The 20,852-nt window shown below is 54.0% G+C and overlaps 1 protein-coding gene across 8 annotated transcripts in view; it reads left to right on the top strand.

Moving 5' to 3' along the window:
• The window catches only part of Sipa1l3 (signal induced proliferation associated 1 like 3), a 227,942-nt gene extending 208,558 nt beyond the window's left edge, over positions 1 to 19,384 (top strand). For 6 of the 8 annotated variants that reach the window (XM_040279412.2, XM_040279411.2, XM_078032142.1 and 3 more), the window contains 6 exons: positions 6,030 to 6,195; positions 6,726 to 6,972; positions 10,580 to 10,723; positions 13,591 to 13,726; positions 15,301 to 15,382; positions 17,213 to 19,384. In XM_040279412.2, coding sequence (XP_040135346.1) covers positions 6,030 to 6,195; positions 6,726 to 6,972; positions 10,580 to 10,723; positions 13,591 to 13,726; positions 15,301 to 15,382; positions 17,213 to 17,356 — 919 coding nt within the window. In that variant the 3' untranslated portion in view covers positions 17,357 to 19,384. Of the gene's footprint in view, positions 1 to 6,029; positions 6,196 to 6,725; positions 6,973 to 10,579; positions 10,724 to 13,590; positions 13,727 to 15,300; positions 15,383 to 17,212 lie in introns of those variants that run through there. The other 2 variants (XM_021720373.3, XR_013430795.1) reach the window with 2 other exon arrangements.
• Positions 19,385 to 20,852: the final 1,468 nt, after the last annotated feature.

Genomic DNA, 20,852 nt, shown 5'->3' with positions numbered 1-20,852 from the left:
AATAGGTCCCTGTGGCTGCATGTGGGGAACATCCTGGAGGAGCACTGTCAGGGTCCACTGAGACGTGGGGACGGGAGCAGGGCAAGAGCCACCAAGGCTAGGAGGGCAGGCTCGGGACGGATGATCTGGAATTGCAGCAGACAGGGCTTGCTGGCAAGTTGGAGGTGCTGGGAGAAAAGAGGACAGGTGGCCAGTAGCCCTCCACCTGGGATGGCTGCTCCAGAGGACTGCGGGGCTGGAGCTGCCCCTGCAGGCAGCTGGCTCTTTGGCACCAGAGCCTCTCGGCCTGGCACAGCCACCATGGGCCTCTGCACAGTGCTGAGCTGATGGGCGGCCGCACGTGAGTGGTCATCTCCAGAAACCAAGGAGGAGATGGGCCTTGGAAGAGCTTCTGCTGTCACCTCAGGGCCTACCTTAGGGCAGGGTGCTGACCGGGAGGACCCCAAGCAACCTCGTCCAGAGGCGACCCCTTCACGTGGGGCCATTGGGGGCATGAGGTGAGGGAGTTGGGGCCTGGGAGAGATGGCGCTCCCCAGGTGGTGTGGTATCGCGTCCCCACCTGAGCGCACAGCCCTACAGGTCAGAGGATGGTGTCTTGGCTCCATGTCACCGTGATGGAAGCTCCTGGAGGGTCAGTCCCTCACCTGGAACGCACAGGTGGTCCTCAGTCCTGTCCCACGGCTGCCATAAGGAATTCCCACGGTCCCTATGAAGCACCCGGCCACCCCAGCTGAGGACCCAGAGCGCCGGGTGCTGTGTGTGGAACGCAGCTTTCACCACGAGCACAGCCTGGGGTGACACAGGGCAGCAGGTGGACGTAGGTTCTGAGTGTCCTCGGTTTCCCGGGCCGCAAAAGGAAGAAAGGCATGCCTACGTCCCAGGGGTGGTGCGAGGGTGCCCGGGGCTGGCGGGCGCTGGTGCCGGTGCTCCCCCTGGCACGCAGGTCCGGAGGCCCTTGGCTCCGGCTCAGGAGAGACCAGGGAAGGCCTGGTTCCACAAGCCCAGGCCCAGCACCCAGCAGGGCTGTCCCCGCCTCTGCTCTCTGGCCTCTCCCAGCCGCCCTTCCAGGACAGTCAGCCCGCTACCTGGGGCACAGCCCGGCGAGTCTCCTTGCCAACCACGTTGGCAGAACCCCCAGCTCAGCCGGGCTGACAGCGGGCAGTGCTAATTAGCTTAATTAACCAGGGCCCGAGGGAGCCACCCCAGTTGGAGGCCAGAACTCCAGTCCTCTGGGACCAGCCCAGCCACGTCTGGCCACTGGTCGCCTTCGGCTCCTGGGCCGACTGTGGGAGGAGGAGCTGCTGCTGCCTGTCCTGACTGCACAGCCGTCGCTGCAGCCTGCCTTCCTTCCTTTTCTGCCCTGGAGCGTCCTGCCGTGGCAGAGTGCACCCTTAGACAGCATGGGTGAGTCAGAGGTACTCTGTCCGGTTCCATTAGAAAGAATCTTGGAGACGTTCTCTTCATTTATGCTTTGAAAGGGGAACCGGAGTAAAAAAAAAAAAAAAAGATACACAAAAGGATTTGTGTTGAAAAATAAGCCTCTCCCCCAACCCCGTCCCATAGCTCCCTCCTAGAAGCAATGTTGTTTCATTTCTTGTGCCTCTGGAAGGACAGGTGCCTGAGAAGACCCGGCATAGGTGACACATGCTCTTCCCTTGCGCCCATTGACATCAGCATGGCCACCTGTCTTCTGCCTTCCTCCCTTGCTCTTTTCTCTTCACATCTCTTGGCACTGGTCCAAATTAGGGCATAGAAGGTGGCCTTGCCCTTGTCAGCAGTCAGAGAGCAGCCCATTTTATCCCCAGAGGTCATTAGGATTTGACAGTTATGGAGACCAGAGATCTAGAGAAAAAACAAGATTAGGGATGTGTAGGCCTAGTTTAGTTTGATTTGGCTTTTTTGGTTTTTTGTTTGTTTGTTTGTTTGTTTTTTAAAGAGAGAGAGAGAGAAAAAATTTTAATATTTATTTTTTAGTTATCGGTGGACACAACATCTTTGTTTGTATGTGGTGCTGAGGATCGAACCCTGGCCTCACGCATGCCAGGCGAGCGCGCTACCGCTTGAGCCACATCCCCAGCCCTGGTTTGGCTTTTTTGATGCTTAGCATGCAGGAGGCCCTGAGTTCAACACCCAGCACCAAAAAAAAGAAAGAAAGAAAATAGCCAGGCACAATGGTGCACACCTGTTATCTCAGCAACTCAGGAGGATCGCAAGTTTGAGGCCAGCCACAGTAACTTAGACCCTATTTCCAAAAAGAAGGCGGAGAAGGGAGAGCATTGGAAATGTGGCTCAGTGGTAAAGTGTCCCTGGATTCAATATCTAGTACCAAAGGAAAAAAAAAATCTGAAGATTCTTTAGAAAGAAGAGGATAAGAAAAGCAATACCAGCACCTTGAGAGGCTCAGGCAGGAGGATCACGAGTTCAAAGCCATCCTCAGCAAAAAGAGAGGCACTAAGCAACTGAGAGAGACCCCGTACAACATAGGGCTGGGGATGTGGCTCAGTGGTTGAGTGACCCCTAAGTTCAATCCCGATACCAAAAAAAAAAAAAAAGGAAAAACAAAAGTGGTCAACTAAGGGCTGGGCCACAGCTCCGTTGGTGGAGCACTTGCCTGGCGTGCACAAGGCCCTGAGTTCAAGCCCTAGCACTGAGGAGGGGTGGGGGGATCAACTGAGCTGGATTTGCCATGCTTCTCCCCTGTAGGCGTGTTCTCAGCAGCCCCCCAGGAGCATCAGAACACAGGCTGCCATAGGTGGGATGGTGCAGATGGAGAGTCACAGGAGAAGGTTCTAGCATGATGTCCCCTAGTGAGCCAGCCTTCCTCCTAAGAACTAGGAATGCCTTGTTGAGAATACTAGAGTTCCGGGGGTCTGGGAAGGTGATTTTAGGAAATGAACATAAATGAAATAGAACAGGGAAGGAGAGTGTGTGTGGGGGCGGGGGGTGGGGGTTGGTGCTGAGGATTGAATCCAGGGCTTCCCAGGACTCTACCACTGAGGCCAGATCTACTACCTCTCCAAAGTAGGGGCCTGTGCTGAGGGAAGATTCTGGAAAATGCCAAAATCAAAGGTGGGGGAAAAGGAGGCCCCTTTCATCTTCCATGGTGAAGGGGTGTGTGCATCTCTTTCTGTCTCTGTGTCTGTCTCTCTGTCCTCCAGACCTAAAGCTTCTCATCTGCCTGGAGAATACACTTGCCTAATCTGGGTGGAGCCAGCATTGCCCCCACCTGAGCTCTAGGCTGGGGAGGGATGTGACCTGATAAAAAAAGAAAACTTGGCACCTTCTCTTCTTCCCTTTGTTAAAATCCCAAGGCTGGCAACTGAGAAAGAGAAAGAAAATGCAGACTTCAAAACCCTCGGGAGCCCAAGACATCTTATTTCTCCTGTAGGCTCAGAGGCTCTTTCTTGTATTACAAAATGATGAAGGTCAGGTATCAGCCTTTTTAAAACTAATTGTTATTATTTTTGTTATCATCATCATCATTAGTATGGTGAAATAAATTCACAGTTCAAAGGGTGTTAGATGTAAAGTAAAAGTCCCACTTTCCTACCTCCAACTTCCTGGAGGTAATCATGGTTCATTTCTTCCAGAAAATTTTTTTTTGCACATAAAAGCATATCTTTTTTTTTTTTCTTTGAACATTTATTTTTTGGTTGTAGTTGGACACAATACCTTTATTTCACTTACTTATTTTTATGTGGTTCTGATGATCAAACCCAGGGTCTCGCACATGCGAGGCGAGCGCTCTACCACTGAGCCGCATCCCAGCCCCAGAGGCATATTTTTAATCAAAGGTGATAATGTTCCATGCACTGTACAGGTTTTCATCCCACGTGTGTTGTAAACATGGCGGTCAAGGTGGCTGGGTTTGGAAGAATAACAGGGTCCTCAGTACCCTTGATTATCATTTTAAGCTTTACTCAATGATGCTGTTCTGGGTGGGGTTTCTTTTTGGAGCAAACCAATTCAGCTCTGCTACCTAGAAGGTCACAGTGCTCACCGATGCTTTTGTTTTCTATCCCTGCCATCAGAAGACACCAGAGAAAAAGGTGGTTTTCACCTGGAAGGGAAACGGTGGGGCAGCACGGCACCTTCCCGGTGTCCCATCATCACTGTCTCTGTCCTACAGTTACATGCATGGCCACTGACTGTCCTCCCACCCAGGGGACATAATGCCAGCATCATGATGATGGGCTCCAAAGACTTAGAAATACCAGCTACCCTAGGCTCTTTGGCAGGACAGTTGCCAGAGTAAGTGGGGAGCATGAGAGGGCAAGAAATTCTAAGACGACACAGGGGTCTGTCAGTGAGGTTTCTAGAGAGTCTGGGTCATGTTAGGACAGCTCACACAGCTGGCTTGTTTAGGATACTCCTTTATGATATTCACTATGCCCATACAAATTCTAAGTTGATATTATCTCTCTAGATGTTTCTGGAATTTCCATAGTTAACAGTGATCTGATCAGAAATGTTTTCAAAGAGTGCATGCATTTGTTTCTTATCTTTTGAAGGCATAGAACTTGTTAATCAAAAACCACAACAAAAAAAACATGGCAGTCAAGCTTGGTGGTGGCAACTGTAGACTCCTCAACCCGTTGCCTTAATTTGAATCCTGACTCCTCCCTCCACAAACTGTGTGACTTTGGACAAGTGGCTTAACTCCTCTGTGCCTTAATCTCTTCATCCATGAGATGGGATCTGAGTAGGGCAGCTTGGGGGATTCGTATATGTGCCCAGGGAGCTGGGCCTTGCTATGCTGCTGCTCTTTCTGCTCGGCTGACAGACCAGACAAAGACAGCTACAGGTCACAACAGCTGCTGTAAGAAAGGGAAAGGGGACCGTGGTAGAAGGCACGGCCAGTGTTACAGGCTCCTACCTCCTGCCTGTTCCCATCTGTGAAATGGGAATGATCAGAAGAGGGGCTTCCTGTGTGGTGTCTGGTGAGGATGATGTACCTGGTCACTGTCATTTTTTCTCTTAGGGGTGGCCGGGCCTTAGGTCAGGTCCCCATTTCACCAGGAAGCTTGAACATTTTTACCAAGAAGCTCAGACTTGAGCCCAGAAGCTAGGTCACAGTCTAAATGCAAGAGGTCGGGTCCTGGGGGCCGCTGAGTGGAGGACAGGGGGTGGCCTTGTCAGCCTGGAGCCCACAGGGGACAGTGGTGGAGCCCCGGCCCCAGCATGAACACAGGGCTGAGCATCTCAGAGGTTAGGGGCCTCTTGAGTCCATGTCAGCTGTCACAAGGGCAGCCTCATGTCCCCAGTACTTGCAAATTGGGACCTAGCACTCTTCAGCTCAGAACCTGCAGGGCTCCTCAGATGCAGTCCCAAGTCCCCGTGTCACTCAAGTCCCACACGTCCGCCCCTGCTCCCTGAGACCTCACCTCCCACCTCTTGCCCCCTCGTCCCCCATTCCTCCAGTTCACCAAGCTCGTCGCCCCTCAAGGCCCCAACTCTGGCTCTTTCCTCCACCTCCCATGGGGTTCCTTCCTTCCAGTCCCCGGCCCCCAGGTCCCCAGCTCCTACCCCGGTACCTGGCTTTGTTTTTCTTCAAAACATTTCCCTCAGCCAGGTGCGGTGATGCACGACCATAATCCCAGCATCTCAGGAGGCTGAGGCAGGAGGATTCCAAGTTCAAGACCAACCTCAGCAATTTAGTAAGACCCTCCTATCTCACAAAGGAGGCTGTAGCTCAGGGGTGGAGCACCTGGGTTCAATACACCCAGTACTGCAAAAAAAAAAAAATCTCTCTAGCTCACCCACGGGGTCTCTCTGTTCGTTTGATCAGTGTTGGTCGCCCTTCCTAGACATGGGCTCCATATCATGGCTGTTCCCCAGTCCCTGGAACAGGCTCAGCCAGAGGTGTTCCCAGAAGTGCCTGGATGATAAGTGTACAGAGTGGCCGAGGGCTCTGCTGTACACCTTGGTCAGGTGGAGTAGGTGTGGCCGTTCACCAGAGGCAGCTGGCTGTGAGTCCCCACAGCTTTGGAAGGAGCTCGCGGCCCCTGACCCCGGCGCTCTGCTTGCAGGCAGGTGGACACCAACACAAAGAACGTCTTTGGGCAGCCACGGTTAAGGGCATCCCTGCGAGACCTCCGGTCCCCTCGGAAGAACTACAAGTCCACCATTGAGGACGACCTGAAGAAACTCATCATCATGGACAACCTGGGGCCAGAGCAGGAGAGGGACACAGGGGTGCGTGGCCAGGTGGCCTGGGGCAGGGCGGGAGGAGGGAGCACATCTGCGGCCCTGTCGGGGTGTGTGAATGAGGGCCCTGTTTTGATTAGGAACAGAACCGGGGTTTAAGCCATCTCAGGAGGGCACCAGGAAGGCCTGGCTCACGTCCTTCTCCCAGAGCCCAGGGTGAAGCAGCTGCCCCCCGCCCAGAGCTCAGGGTCTGGGAGTGGAGCAGTGGTCCCAGGGGAAACTCTGGCACGCTCTCATTCCCAGGCTCCCCGGGTTGTGTCCCACCAGCCCAGAGCATGGAGGAAGAGGACACTGGTGCCCGCTGGAGTCCCAGCCTGGCTCTCGCGGGCCCGTGTGGCTCACTCCCTCCCCTCCCCTGCCCGGCCTCAGCCTCACTTGTCTGGAGCTGGTCAGCCGGCCAGAGGCCATGGGCTGCGGGTCAGGGAAGGGAGCCCATGGAGGCTAGGTGGGCAGGAAGCCCTTGAGGACTGACTGGGGCCCCCATGACACTGTCCCCATGTTCCCCCCTGTCCTGGCAGCAGTCCCCCCAGAAGAGCCTGCAGCGGACACTGTCAGACGAGAGCCTGTGCAGTGGGCGCCGGGAGCCCAGCTTTGCCACCCCTGCCAGCCTGGAGCCAGGCCTGCCCAGTGACGTGCTCTTCACCAGCACCTGCGCCTTCCCCTCCAGCACGCTGCCCGCCCGCCGCCAGCACCAGCACCCACTCCCACCTGGCGGCGGCCCCAGCACCATCCCTGCCGCTGGCAACGGATTCCCAGAGAAGAAATGTAAGCCTGGTCACCCTCCTGGTCGCCTGGAGGTTGTCTGGGTCAGTTACCTGAGGGAGGGGACTGGGTTGCCTGTGAATTTCAGAGGTGCCTGATAGTTGGGCACTGGGTGTCACCCCAAGAGCAGTGGGTGCTCTCCAAGCATCAGGGAGTTTCCTGGGATTCTCCTGAGACCAGACAGGGTCTCAGCCCCTCTGGGTGCAGGCCTGAGGGCAGGGATTGCAGCAGCTGCCCCCAGCTCCACCCTGCAGCTCCCAGTTCTGGTACCAGGTAGTTTGGTGAACATTTATTAACTGACAGGACTCCCCCAAATTTGCCATAGTGGGGAAGGTGCAGGGGTGGGACTTTTCCACACCTTTATTTGTCTTTAGTATCCCCAGGAGCAGGACGGTATGCACACCACCTCTATCAGGCCACAAAATGGGGCCTGAGCTCGTGTCCCAGGCCTCTACCACCAATGGGACTTCTTTTTCTTTTTTTGGTGGTGCTGGGGATCAAACCCAGGGCCTGTGCATACGAGGCAAGCGCTGTACCAAGTGAGCTCTCTCCCCAGCCCCTCCAGTGGGACTTCTCTGTGCCTCAGTTTCTTTGACTGTAAAATATCACCAGAGGAGCCAGGTGCAGGAGGAGCCAGGCGTGGTGGTGCACATCTGTAATCCTAGCTACTCTTGAGGCTGAGGCAGGAGGATTGCAAGTTCAAAGCCAGCCTCAGCAATTTGTTGAGGCCCTAAGCAACTTAGCGAGACCCTGTCTCAAAATAGAAAGGAGAGGGCTTGTGTAAGAAAGGATCCTGGCTCAGTGTTAGAGCCCTTGCCTAGCATGTGTGAGGCACTGGGTTCGATTCTCAGCACCACAAATAAATAAATTAATAAACAAAAGTCCATTGATAGTTTTAAAAAATATTTTTAAAAATATAGAAAGAAGAAAGGGCTGGGATGTGGCTCAGTGGTTAAGCACTCCTGGGTTCAATCCCTTTGGTTTTTATGGGGTGGTTCCTGGGATTGAACTCAGGGTTGGGGTAAGGGTTAGGGTTAGAGATACACAATCTCACCAGAGGACTGAGGGTAAAGCTCAGGGGTGGAGCGCTTGCCTCGCCTGTAATCAATCCCAGCAACTCTGGAGGCCGAGGCAGGAGGCCTGCCTGGACAATTTAGCAAGACTGTCTCAGAAGCACTGGGAATGAAGTTTAGCAGTAGTGTTATCTAGGGTGTGAAGCCCTGAGTTTGACCCTCACCACTGAAAAGATAGAGAGAGAGAGTTATTAGCGGATAGCAAACCCAGCATAACACCTAAATGTGTCATGAATACTGAAAATCTACTGGCTGCTTATTTTTGTTGATAGGGGGTTTGGGGGATTTTGTTTTTCATTGTTGTGTTGCGTTGTGTTTGAGGCACTGGGGATTGAACCCAGGAATACTCTACCACTGAGCTACATCCCCGGCTCTTTTCATTTTTTGAGATATGAGCCCATTAAATTATCCAGGCTGGCCTCCATTTTTTTTGCAGCGGGTGGGGTGGTAGCAGGGTTTGAACTCAGGGGCACTTAACCACTGAGCCACATCCCCAGCCCTGTTTTGAACTTTATTTAGAGACAGGGTCTCACTGAGATGCTTAGGGCCTCCCTAAATTGCTGAGGCTGGCTTTGAACTCGATCCTCCTGCCTCAGCCTTCTAAGCTGTTAGGATTACAGGTGTGCACCACCGTGCCCAGCTGACCTCCAGTTTTTTTTAATGGAATATATATATATTTATAGTTGGACACAATATCCTTATTTTATTTTTATGTGGTGCTGAGGATCAAACCCAGTGTCTGACGCATGCCAGGCTAGTGCTGTGTCACTGACTGTGTCACTAACTCTAGCCCTGGCCTCCAATTTTTGATCCTACCTCAGCCTCCAGAGTCACTGGTATATGCCACCAACTTGTTAGTGTTTTTAATTTTTTATTTTAATTATTTTGGGTATCTGATTCTAGGGATCAAACCCAGGACCGTGGTCATAGTAGGCAAAAGTGTACCACTGAGCTTTATTTCTCAACTGATACATAAAGACATAAGGCTTGTACATAATACTGGGGTGCCATGTGATGTTTTAGTATACATGAGTCTGTTCTACCACCTATCATTTCTCCGTGGTAAAAGCATTCAGTATCCTTTCTTCTAGCTTTTGGGGGTACATAGTACATAATTGTGATACAGTCACCCTGGTGTGCAGTACCTCACCAGAGTTTCTTGCTGCTTACAACAACTTAGTCCTTATTGGTCAGCTTTTTCCATCCCACCTCCCCGCTAAAATGAGCATCATGAGACAGGTTTGCCCCTTTAGACTAGAGAACAAGGGTTAAAACACTAGGAGCCTGGACTTTCCAAACCTTCTAGGCCCATGGGGTCTGGCTCAGAGCAGGACTAGTCCCCACCACCACTTCAGATCCCAAATTCCAGCCTTGGTTTTCCTGCTCCATACATGGAGGTCATAATGCCACCCTCCCTTCCCCCACCACGGCAAGGCTGTGAGATGACCCCCCGACCCCAGCTTATCCCGCACAGAAGAAGTGTGCTGGGGGCATGGCGCAGGCCTGGTCAGGCCCCTGACCCCTCTCTGCCTCATTATCCTCCTCTGTCCCTTCCCTTTGAGGGCTCCAGAGTCAGGCCCAGGACCTCAGCCTGGCACACAGGACTCGAGCTGCTGCTGGCACGATGCTTCCCCCGCCTGCCTTTCCCAGCACCTTGAGGCCTCACAGCCTCTTCCTCTGCCCGTTGTGGCAAATCCAACCCACCAGGTCTCCCCACAGTGACCCTGCCACATCTCAACACTGTCTATAAACTGGTGCCTCCAATTTCTGCACCCCGACACTCTCCCCAACTCTAGGCTCCTCTGGCAGGCCCCCTCCCACTGCTGCCTTGCGGATGTCTTGAGGCACCTGTACCTGATGCCTCCACCCAGCCTTCCCCACTTGAAACCAGTCCACCGGCTGTGCCTAGACCCAGCAGAACCTGATGATGTCCTAGACCTTTCTCTAGTCTCACACCCACGTCCACTCTTCAGACTTTGGGGGCTCCACCTGCAGAATGGATCCAGAACCTTTTCACTTGCCCCCCACCACCACCACCACCCACGGCCTGCCCGGTCCCACCCCTGGTTCCTTCCGAATCCCACAGCAGCCTCCCGCCGTCTGTCTCCCTGCCCCCCCTGCCACACAGTCTGTCTACTGCCTTCCCTCCAGCCAGAGGGAGCCTCCGAGCCTGCCACGACAGGGTGGCACTCCAGATAACAGGGTAGCAGCTTGGTCAGGACTCACAGGGCCCCACAGCCCTGTCACCTCTGACAACCTGCCACAGCTCTCCCCGTTCGCCCTGTCCCAGCTGGACCTCCTCAGTGTTCCTTAAACCTGCAGCATGTTCCTGCCCCGGGGATTTTGCCCTGGCTACTGCACCTGCCCTAAATGCTCTTCCCCAGATCTGCTCAAAGGTCACCTTCTAAGCAAGGCGTCCCCGCCATCCTGTTAAAAGTTGCACCTCACCCACTGGAGGTTTCCCTCACGGGGTCTTCTGATAAGCAGTGGAAAGTATTCATTTGCCTCTCACGTTGTGCTTAACTCTCCCCACCTAGCTGCCATCTCCGCCTCAGAACTTTCACTGGCTGATGGACGGGACCGGCCCTTGCGGCGCCTGGACCCTGGGATGATGCCCCTGCCCGATACAGCTGCTGGTCTCGAATGGTCCAGCCTGGTAAACGCAGCCAAGGCCTACGAAGGTAGGTGCCTCCACCCCGCCCGATCGGAGCCTCATCTCCGCTGCGCTAGAAGGATCAGTTGAGGGCCTGTGGCTTCACAGGCAGTTGCGCCCAGGTCCCAGAATCAGGGAGCCATGTCACTTGTTCACTGTGCAGTGTTTTATCTCTGCTCTCCAGTGACCTGGTGCACTTCCAAGAGGAGGCCACACTCCAACCAGCACTTAGCACTTGGCAAACTCACCACCATCTGAGGAATATATTAGAACTCCCTTGTGCAGATGAGGAAACTGAGGCTGAGTTGCCACAAAGTTGACTGTGTTTTGTCACCTGACACATGGGGTCAGGATTTGAACCCAGGACTGCACATCCTCCAAATAAAAATAGGCATAGGGGGCTGGGGATGTAGCTCAGTTGGTCGAGTGCTTGCCTCACATGCATAAGGCCCTGGGTTCAATCCCAGCCATTTGGGAGGCTGAAGCAGGAGGATCATGAGTTCAATGTCAGCCTCAGCAACTTAATAAGACCCTGTCTCAAAATATGAAAAGGGCTGGGGATGCAGCTCCGGGGTAAAGCACCCTTGGACTTAGTCCTCAATACCAGAAAAACTGCCGAGGTGGGGTCTGATGACCCTGCCAGGGAGGGTGAGTGAAGGCGTGCATTGTGACCTGGGTACAATGTCAGTTGCTTGCCAGCCCCTCCGTGGAAGTCCACTCTTCCATATGTACTAAAAAATTTTTTTAATTTTTTTTATTTTTAGTTTTCAGCGGACACAACATCTTTGTATGTGGTGCTGAGGATCGAACCCAGGCTGTACGCATGCCAGGCGAGCGCGCTACCGCTCGAGCCACATCCCCAGCCCTCTACTAAAAATTTTAAATGTGCACACCCCGTTTGCCCAGCAGTTCTAAATTCTTAATAATTTTGGCATGCGTGGACATGCTGGTGGCACAACCTGTAATCAGTGACTTGGAAGACTGAGGCAGGAGGATTGAAAGTTCAAGACCAGCTTCAGCAACTTAGCAAGAACTTGTCCCAAAATAAAATAAGACGGGCTGGGGTTGTGGCTTAGTGGCAAAGTACTTGCCTAGCATGTGTGAAGCACTGGGTTCCATCCTCAGCACCACATATAAATAAATAAAAACAAAGGTACATCAACAATTAAAAAATATTTTAAAAAATAAAAATAAAATCAGAAAAGCTCAATGGCAAAGTGCCTTGGGTTCCATCCCCAGTACCAAAAACAAAATAAAAAAATTAACAATGAAAATAAGAGCCAGGCACTGTGGCACATGCCTGTAATTCCAGTGACTTGGGAGGCTGAGGCAGGAGGATCATGAATTCAGAGACTCTCAGCAACTTAGTGAGGTCATAAGCAATTCAGTGAGATCCGGTCTCCAAATAAAATACGAAAAAGGGCTGGGGATGTGGCTCAGTGGTTAAGTGCCCCTGGTTCAATCCCCAGTACCAAGAAAATAAATAATAATAAATGAGCCACAGAAGGTTGGGAAAGAGAGATGAGAATAGAGCAGAAAGGCCCGGAAGGAGCCAGGCATGGTGGCACAGGCCTGTAATCCCAGCAGCTTGGGAGGCTGAGGCAGGAGGGTCTCAAGTTCTAGGACAGCTTGGGCAACTTAGTTAGGCCCTGACTCAAAAGAAAAGGGCTGGGGATGTGGCCCAGTAGCAGGGCACCCTGGGTTCACCCTCAGCAGCTCAGAAATAGAGAAAGAGACAGGAGAGGAGGGGGACATCCCAGCTCCCTGGAAGCAGGGGAGGGCCTGCAGTGGGAGGGAAGGTGCTCCAGCACATTGCAGAGCTCGGGTTTTGTTATTGTTCTGTTTTGTGGTGTTGGGCATGGAACCCGGGCCTCGTGCTAGGTGAGTGCTCTGCCACTGAGCGCCACCCCTGCAGCATGTTCTGCATGTGTGGTTCAGGGAGAAGGTAAACTGAGATGGGAAGAGGAGAAAGCCAATGTGGCAGCAGGGAGTGGCTCTGTGCTGTTTTAGAGAGAGTGGAAGAGGCTGAGTTGGGAAACCTCCAGACCCAAATGGCAGCGTCCACCCTCTCCATACCTGGCACAAAGTCACCTTGTTTCTGATGCCCCCGAGTGTTCCTTTGCATGGCCACTATGGCTCACAGTCCAGTGATTAAGGACACTGCGGCCGTCATCAGTTCTTGCTGTTACAGAAAGAGAACCCAACAGTTGTGTTTAAGAATGCGCAAGTCAAGTGCTGGGGACTTCGCTTTCCCTGGCAGCCCCATGACGTCCCCTCTCTTCACTGGGCCTCTTCTATTTGACTTTTTCATTTTGCTGAAATTTTGTAAACCTTCCCGGGAGGAAGTGGAGTAGTGCAGAGTCTCGTGGACCCATCACCCAGCTTCAGCCCCATCCACTTTGGGCTACTATTTTCAGACCCTTTATTTGTTAACAAAACCAGGGCATTTATACCAAGAATGTGCAAGCTCTGAATCTGGCCACTGCCCCGCAGTGTCCTTGAGCTCGCTTATCTGTGCCTTCAGTGCTGTGTAAACGGCAGTTGGATCTAGAGGCTTGACCCCCTCAGGTTGGGATCTTATCGCTTGTGTTCTCATTCTATTTGGTTGGGTTTTTTGGCAAAAATCCATCCTGAATGCCTTCATGATATATCAAAATGAAATTGAAAATGTCAGACAGGGTCTGGAGGCGTAGTTCAGTGGCAGAGCCCTTGTCTGGCATGTACAAGGGCCTGGGTTCCATCCCCAGCACCACACAAAAAATGAAAATGTCATGGAGGTTTGGGCAGGAGGTTTGTGGGGTGGGGGGCATGGTCAGTCAGCTGGGAGAAATGGGAGCCCTGCCTTCCTACCCATGAGAACTCAGCCCCTCTCCTCTCTCTCCCTCTCCCTGGCAGTGCAAAGAGCCGTCTCGCTCTTCTCTCTAAACGACCCAGCCCTGAGCCCAGACATCCCACCTGCACACAGTCCTGTCCACAGTCACCTGAGCCTGGAGCGGGGGCCCCCGACCCCCAGGACCACCCCTACCATGAGGTGAGGTTTCCTTGGAAACATCCAGTGGCCCTGCAGCCCAGGTCCCTACAGGCAAGAGGTCTGTGCAGTGAGGAGGTGGCTGCTCTGGGTCACCCCCACCACTCCCTGGGCAGGAGGTCCCCTCACCTAACAGACAGGATGTCAGCGTTGCACTGGGGACCAGCTGTGGCCAAGACAGACTCCTCGCCTGCCCTGTGGATCTCTGAGTCCACTGGCAAGGGCACTTTGCACAACCTCACACAATTGTTTCACTTCCAACTTTGAAAAATGTGAAGTAGCGTCCCACAACCACCCTACTCATCTGCCCCTCCTGGTCTCCTATGTAGATCCTCAGGTGGCGCAGACTGGCACCCAACACCTTTCACATCTGCCCTGACAAGGCCTAAGCCAGGCTATATATGGGGACCCCTGCAGGATTGAGGCCAGGACCCGCCCTCTGGAGTCTGGTGGGGAGAGGACAGAGAGGTGTCTCGCTTGGCCATGGCACATGGGGCCTCTCACCGTCAGTGCGGTGTGTTGGTTCTGGTTGATCGGCAGAAAGTGAAGGGGGCAGAGAATGTAACGGTGTTCTGCCTGCGCGACGTGTTGACGTGCTCTGCTGGCCTCGCAGCACAGGGCCCCAGGTACCACATAGCACCTGTGTGCTCTGTGGACAACAGGAGCCCTTTTTGAGGGTAACTTTGATTCTTGGGTGTTTTCTGCTCCACACACTGGCCCCAGCCCAACCTCCATGGAAAGTGGGACCCACTGTAAAGATGAGATGGGCACACAGCACTGGTGCTGCAGGAGCCATGGTGTGGGAAGTGGCAGGACCTATGGCCCCTGGGCTCACTGCTCAGTCACCTTGAACCCCACGGTGAAGACCTCCCCTGAGCCTCCCACCTCCCCCTGAAGGTCCCTAAGATAGAGAACCATGGAGGAGGAGAAAGGGAGGGAGAGGCAGGAGGCCAGGCCCCACCTCCTTCGCCCCTGTGCATTCACCCGACCCCATCCCCTGCACCCCATCCTCTCGGGCGTGTGAGCCCATGGCGCCTGCCCACGGGCACCTCCCTCAGACCTGCTCTAAGCAGGGAAGGGAGCCTGTTTCTCCCCTGCAGTGCCAGGCGAGCTCAGGGCTGGAAGAATCTGCGCAGAGGAGGAGCCTCAGGCAATGGGGTTCAGATCCCAGCACCAGCACAAGGGAGGAAAGTGGGTGGCGACACCCCCTCCCCAAGCCCAGGCCTCCTCCTCTGTTCCATGTGAGGTCCCCTCACAGGACAGTGGCTGAGACACTTAGACTGACCACACAAAGTGCTGGGTGGCGCAGGGCTTGGCCCACAGTAGGGGGATAATGGGCTTGTCATTATTTCCAACACTGACCATGGTAAGCCCTGTGTCTGTTTGTCCATCCTCCTCCTTCCTGTGCCTGGAGCAGCGCCTGACCTGCAGATGCTCAGTAGGTGTTCAGGGATGGACTTTTGTATCCCATGGATACAGAGAAGAGATTCTCCCCAAAAGTCCCAGATACGGCCCATCCTTGGGGCAATCGCTCGCTTCAGGTGCCACACGGCTGACCTTGTCCTCCCTCTCTCCAGTGAAGAGCCACCCCTGGATCTGACGGGCAAGGTGTACCAGCTGGAAGTGATGCTGAAGCAGCTGCACACGGACCTCCAGAAGGTGAGGGCCCGCGCACACACCTGCTGCCCCTCCCCAGACCCTCCCAGGCGCCTGCCGAGGTCACTCGGCACCTATCCACCCTCCTTGCTGCTACTCTTGGGTCTAGTCATGAGTAAAACAGAGAAAGTGACAATTCAGAAGGCGAGGGAGCTCACAGAGACACTCTTAGACATTCTTGGAGAACAAATTGGTCCAACCTTTTTGGACAGCGATTGGGCAGTATTTACCAAAATGTAATCGTAGAGCAACATGGTGGTACACACCCATAATTCCAGCAACTCAAGAAGCCGAGGCAGGAGGATCACAAGTTCCAGGCCAGGCTTAGCAACTTAGTGAGACCCTGTCTCAAATTAATCAGTCCAAAGGACTGAAGATGCAGCTCAGTGTGGGAACACCCCTGGGTGCGCTGCCCTGCTGGGGTGTGGGGAGTGTAACTGGAGGTCTGGGACTACATTACAGCTCAGTGATAGAGCGCGTGCCCAGCATGCCCGAGGCTCTAGGTTCGTGGATCTAGTTGACCCAGCAATTCCACCTGTGGGAACTGGTGAGAATCTCCAGCTTTGGGTACAGAGAGATCCATGAGCAGAGATGTTCACTGCTGCACTGTTGGCAATGAAAATGGGACCAGATGGCTGTCCATCAAAAGGAGAAGGGTAATGTAAATCATGGACACCCATGCAGCAGAATGGTCTGCAGCCAATTAAAATAGCAAATCTACCCCCTGACTGACATGCAGGAGAAGGCCGGGAACTCCGGTGCAAAACACAGCAAGCTGCAGAGCTGTTTCCTAGAACGTTCTCTTTTTATTTTATTTTATTTTTTTGGTCTTCTCCACGCTGGGGATGGAACCCAGGGCTTCACACGTGATGAGCAAGTGCTTTCCCCTGGAGCTATGTCCCAGCCCAGTGTGCTTCTGTTTTGTTTTTAATTATTAACAACCACGGGTTAAGAGGGACATGTAGGGTCTTGGGATGTGGTTCATGGTAGAGTGCCTGTTTGGCTGAACGAGACCCTGGCTTCCATCCACTGTACCACACAAAAAAAGGAGGGACACTAGGTGATGGCATTCCAAATGGACTGTCCCTAGGGTGTACAAGAATGAGACAGGGCAGAGGAGACTTTTGTCTGTCATTTATATACTTTGAGGTCAAAATTAAAAAGCAGAGCATAAGGGGCTGAGGTTGTAGCTCAGTGGTAGAGTGCTTGCCTCACATGCATGAGACTATGGGTTCGATCCTCAGCACCACATAAAAATAAGTAAATAAATAAAAATTAAATATATATATATATATATATATAAAAGAAGTAGAGCACAATGTACTCCTCCAGCCCAGGAATCACAGCGGCCCAGGTTCAAACCCTGCCCCACCCTTAGTACTATGTGACCTTAAACAAGTCACTGGCTTAGCCAGTGTTCTGTCACCCCAAAGAGCCTCTTAGAATAGGTGATAGGGCCTGCTCAGGCTGCCTCGCTATGTGAGGCTTGGTTCCATCTTCCAGGAAAATGAGGATAATGACTGTCCCCAGGCCCTTGGGTGGGGGTAGGATGAGGTGATGACAGTATCGCAGTGCTCGTCAGTTACTCCCAGGCAGGCTATGTTCTGGACCTCTGCATACCTCAGGGACCCCTCGGAGCCACCCTGTCAGAGTTGAGGGAACGGGACCCACAGACAGGATGTGACGGGCCAGAGTTACTCAGCTGTGGAAGCAGAGCTGCGATTTGAACCCCTGCAACTGGTTCTGGCCTGGGCTCACAGATCCCCAGGGTCACGGGCTGTTCTGGGGGCTACCAAGGCCACCAGCCTGATGCCCAGCCCTCCCCCCTCACAGGAGAAGCAGGACAAGGTGGTGCTGCAGTCGGAGGTGGCCAGCCTGCGGCAGAACAACCAGCGGCTGCAGGAGGAGTCGCAGGCCGCCAGCGAGCAGCTGCGCAAGTTCGCCGAGCTTTTCTGCAGGGAGAAGAAGGAGCTCTGAGGCCGAGAGGTCACCAGGCCCTGGCACCTTGCCTGCAGGCAGGCCGTGGGCTCCTGTCTTCCTCTCTCTTTCTGTAGGCCCCTGGTGGCCGGCATGACAGGTCACTTAGCCAGGCCTGGTACCTACTGCCCCCGCAGCTCTCCACGTGGACTCAGAAACCCCAGCTAGCAGTGGGGCCTGCGGGAGCCTCCCCAGGCTGTGAGTCAGGTCACCTCCTGGTCTCAGGCCTCTGCACTGACCCCTGTGTCCCTGGGGTCACCCAGCCTCTGCCTAGGACCCGGCTGTGGGAAAGCGAGAGGAGCTGCAGAGGTCAGCATCCAGCCTCCACAGCGCCCAGGACCCACACGCCAGGGTTCTTCACTGCACCCAGCAGCCTGGCTCGTGGGCAGAGCCCCTGCATGAAAAAATATGGCGTGAAATGAGTCTTTTCCCCCACACCCCAAAGAAGCAAGTGCCCTCAGGGCGACAGACTAGGACCCTTTGGTCCCCAGTGTACTAGCTCCAAAAAGCATGGATGTCATCCCTTCCCAGCCCCCTCCTTCCACAAGCAGCCAGGAGCACTTTCATAGAGCTTAAATTATTTTCTTGGAGGCCCTAGGATGGAGAGAAGAATCCCAGCATCCCGAGGCCACTTCTTTGAGAGAAAAACTATTTGTACAAACAGGACAATTTATACGATCTTTTTCTATCAGTTCCTCTCCCACCAGAGGCCACATGCCTGGGCTTGGGTCCCCCAGGTCCCTCCACCTTTGAGCTACTGACCTGGCCGGGCCAGACCGCCCGGCTCTCTCTCCTCCCAGCACGACCAAGCCCTGACCAGCAGCCAGGCCGCCTCTGGGCTCCAGAAGGCACCCTGGGAGCCTTGGGACAGGGCTGGACAACAACAGCCTTCATCTCCTGTCTGGTTTCCTTTTCCCTCGCAAGCCCATCTTGCAGGCCCCCAGCGACGGCCACCCAGACACACTCACTGTGCTCCCCGGGGAGCACTCGCAGTGCGAACCCCAGAGACGCTGTTCTAAAGGCAATAAGGGGCAGCTGGCGGGCAGCCAGGCCAGTGTGGTACTACGCTGTTCACCCAGGAAACACGAGTTCCTTTTTTTTTCCTTTAAAAACAAAAAATATATATATATATATATATATTTATTTTTTCATGTAGAGTTGCGCCAGAACAAGTCTGGATGGCCACAGCCTGTGGATTCCCCCAACCTCAAGCTGAGGATCGAGGCATGTCCCCCATGGGCAGGGGGTCAGCAAGAGGACCCAGAGGGACAGTCAGGGTGGCGGGAAGGCGGCTTCCCTTTCTGGGAAGCACCAGGCAGGAAGGAGTTGGCAGCGTGGGCTGGGCTCAGAGCCCGGGCCAGGCAGCCGGCACTTGTCCAGAGATCCCCCAGGTTCTCTTCAGGCCCAGGAACCCGGGCAGATGGGCGTTTCTGGGACTGCATAGATCAGGCACTCAGGGAGGTGCCAGGCTGGAGGGGCCGGGGCCGGAGAAGAGGGTGTTCATTGCGTCTCCCTATGATCTGCCTCTGGCCCCCAGCATCCCCCAGTCTTGAGAGTAAAACCTCAGCCTGCCACCTCCTCTCCCAGCGGTGGCGAGAGGCCAGCCTGCCAAGGCCAGGCCTGCCCAGCAGCCCTCCCCAGCCCTGGCCAACTACTGTGATGTCTCCTTCCCTGGTCCCCTTCTCGGGGGTTCTCCAGGCCCCCGCCCCAGCCCCCCTCCTCAGACCCTGTTTTTTTTTCTCATATCTTCAGATCATTCGATCATTTTGGGGACCTGATCATGCACACTGACAAGTGTAAACTATGATTTTGGTTTTATTTTGTTATTTTTAAAGAATTTCTGCACAACAAATCTATTTAATTTGAGGTTGGTGTTCTATCTGATGGCTGAGATAGTAGGCTTTTTTTCATGTTGATTTGATTCATTTGGTTAATTATTCTTTATTGTCTTTCCCCCCTCCCATCCCTGTCTTGAGATTTTCTGGCATGTTTCTGGAGGTTTCAAAGGAAATAAATGTTTCATAGAAATGGCTTGTGTGTTCACAGCTGGGCGGCCGCCCGGTCCACATCAGCCCCCTCCTGCCGGAAGCCAACCTCAGAATGTGAAATGACCCCAAATTTAAAAGAGCGAGATTCTGCTGGGCCTGGTGGCACCCCACTGTAATCCCAGAGACTTGGGAGGCTGAGGCAGGAAGACTGAGTTTGAAGCCAGCCTGGCACCTTAGCCAGACCTTGTCTCAAAACCAAGAAGGCTAGGGGTGAAGCGCCCCTGGGTTCAATTCCAAATATTGGGGGCAGGGGGAGGGGACACATTTCCTTTTGGTGCCTAGTCTTCTGTGGCTAGACTCCGCCTCTTTAGGCAGATGGCACATCCCAGTGCCAGCTCATTTGCTTTTTTTTTTTTTTTTCTTTTTTTGGTATTGGGGGGTTGAACCCAGAGGTGCTTTACCACTGAGCCACATCCCCAGCCCCCTTTAATTTTTATCTTGAGAGTCTGACTCAGTGGCTGAGGTTATTTGCATCTCCTGCCACAGCCACAGCCCTTCTCTGCTGGTGGAGGGGTCTCCCTCTGCCCGCCGTCTAGTGGGCAGCGCGGGGTCAAGGCTGCCCCTTCTTCCTGCAAAGGGGAGGCAAAACATGGCTTCCCTTCCCTCCATGTGAGAAAGACAACACACCCCTGCAACCTCAGCCAGAGCAAGGCCTTCCTTTGGGACCCTTCTAGCTGAGGAGGGGACTTGAACTTATGGTCCCGGATCTGCATCTGTTGAAGTTGGGTGGGAATTTGGACAAACTGATTTTCAGTTCTGGGAATTCCATGTGAAGATCCAAGGCCCAGCCTATGTGGGAAGTCTTAGCTCTGCTCCTGTGGGTTTCACAAAGCCTCTGGAAGGGGCTGGCCATGTGGCGGGGTCTGTGCACCCCTCCTCGCCGCCCACTTACCTGTCATCTCAAAACCCATACTTCTCCGACTCAGGCCCCTCCCCCCAAGTATATTTTTCCAAAAGTGTGGGGAGTAGGTGGAAGGGAGAGCAGCCATTCCCACTAAGCAGTCTAGAGTCGACTTCTCCCTTTCTCCACCCTCTTCCAGGCCCCATCCTTAGGCCTTGCTGCCCTCCCCCCACCAGCAGGGGCCAAGCGGGGGGTGGGACCTGGAACAAACTGTTCTCACATCTTCCCCTGGAGCCAGCAGACGCCAGCAGCTCCCAGCACCCCGCAACCCAAACACAAGGCCAGCCCCTAGAGCGCCTCAGCTGCACCCCGCCCGCCCCAGCTTTCGTCCTGGCCCCCCACTCACTGACCACCACTCCAGCCAAGCCTCTGAACTGCCTCCACACCTCTACCCATCTCCAGGTTTCTGTGCTCTTCCCCTGGATTCTGGGTCTGTCCCTCCCCCAGAGGTCCACACCGCTGTCTTGTCCAGGGACTTTGCTGTCCCCATGTGGGCCCACCCCCCTCTCCTGGGGCGCGGCCGCCCTGACGTCCCTCACTCCTGGGT

This window comes from Ictidomys tridecemlineatus, chromosome 15 (genome assembly GCF_052094955.1).
Source record: "Ictidomys tridecemlineatus isolate mIctTri1 chromosome 15, mIctTri1.hap1, whole genome shotgun sequence".
Taxonomy (NCBI): Eukaryota; Metazoa; Chordata; class Mammalia; order Rodentia; family Sciuridae; genus Ictidomys; species Ictidomys tridecemlineatus.
Note: the sequence above shows the minus strand (reverse complement) of the source record. Positions and strands in the feature narration are given on the sequence as shown.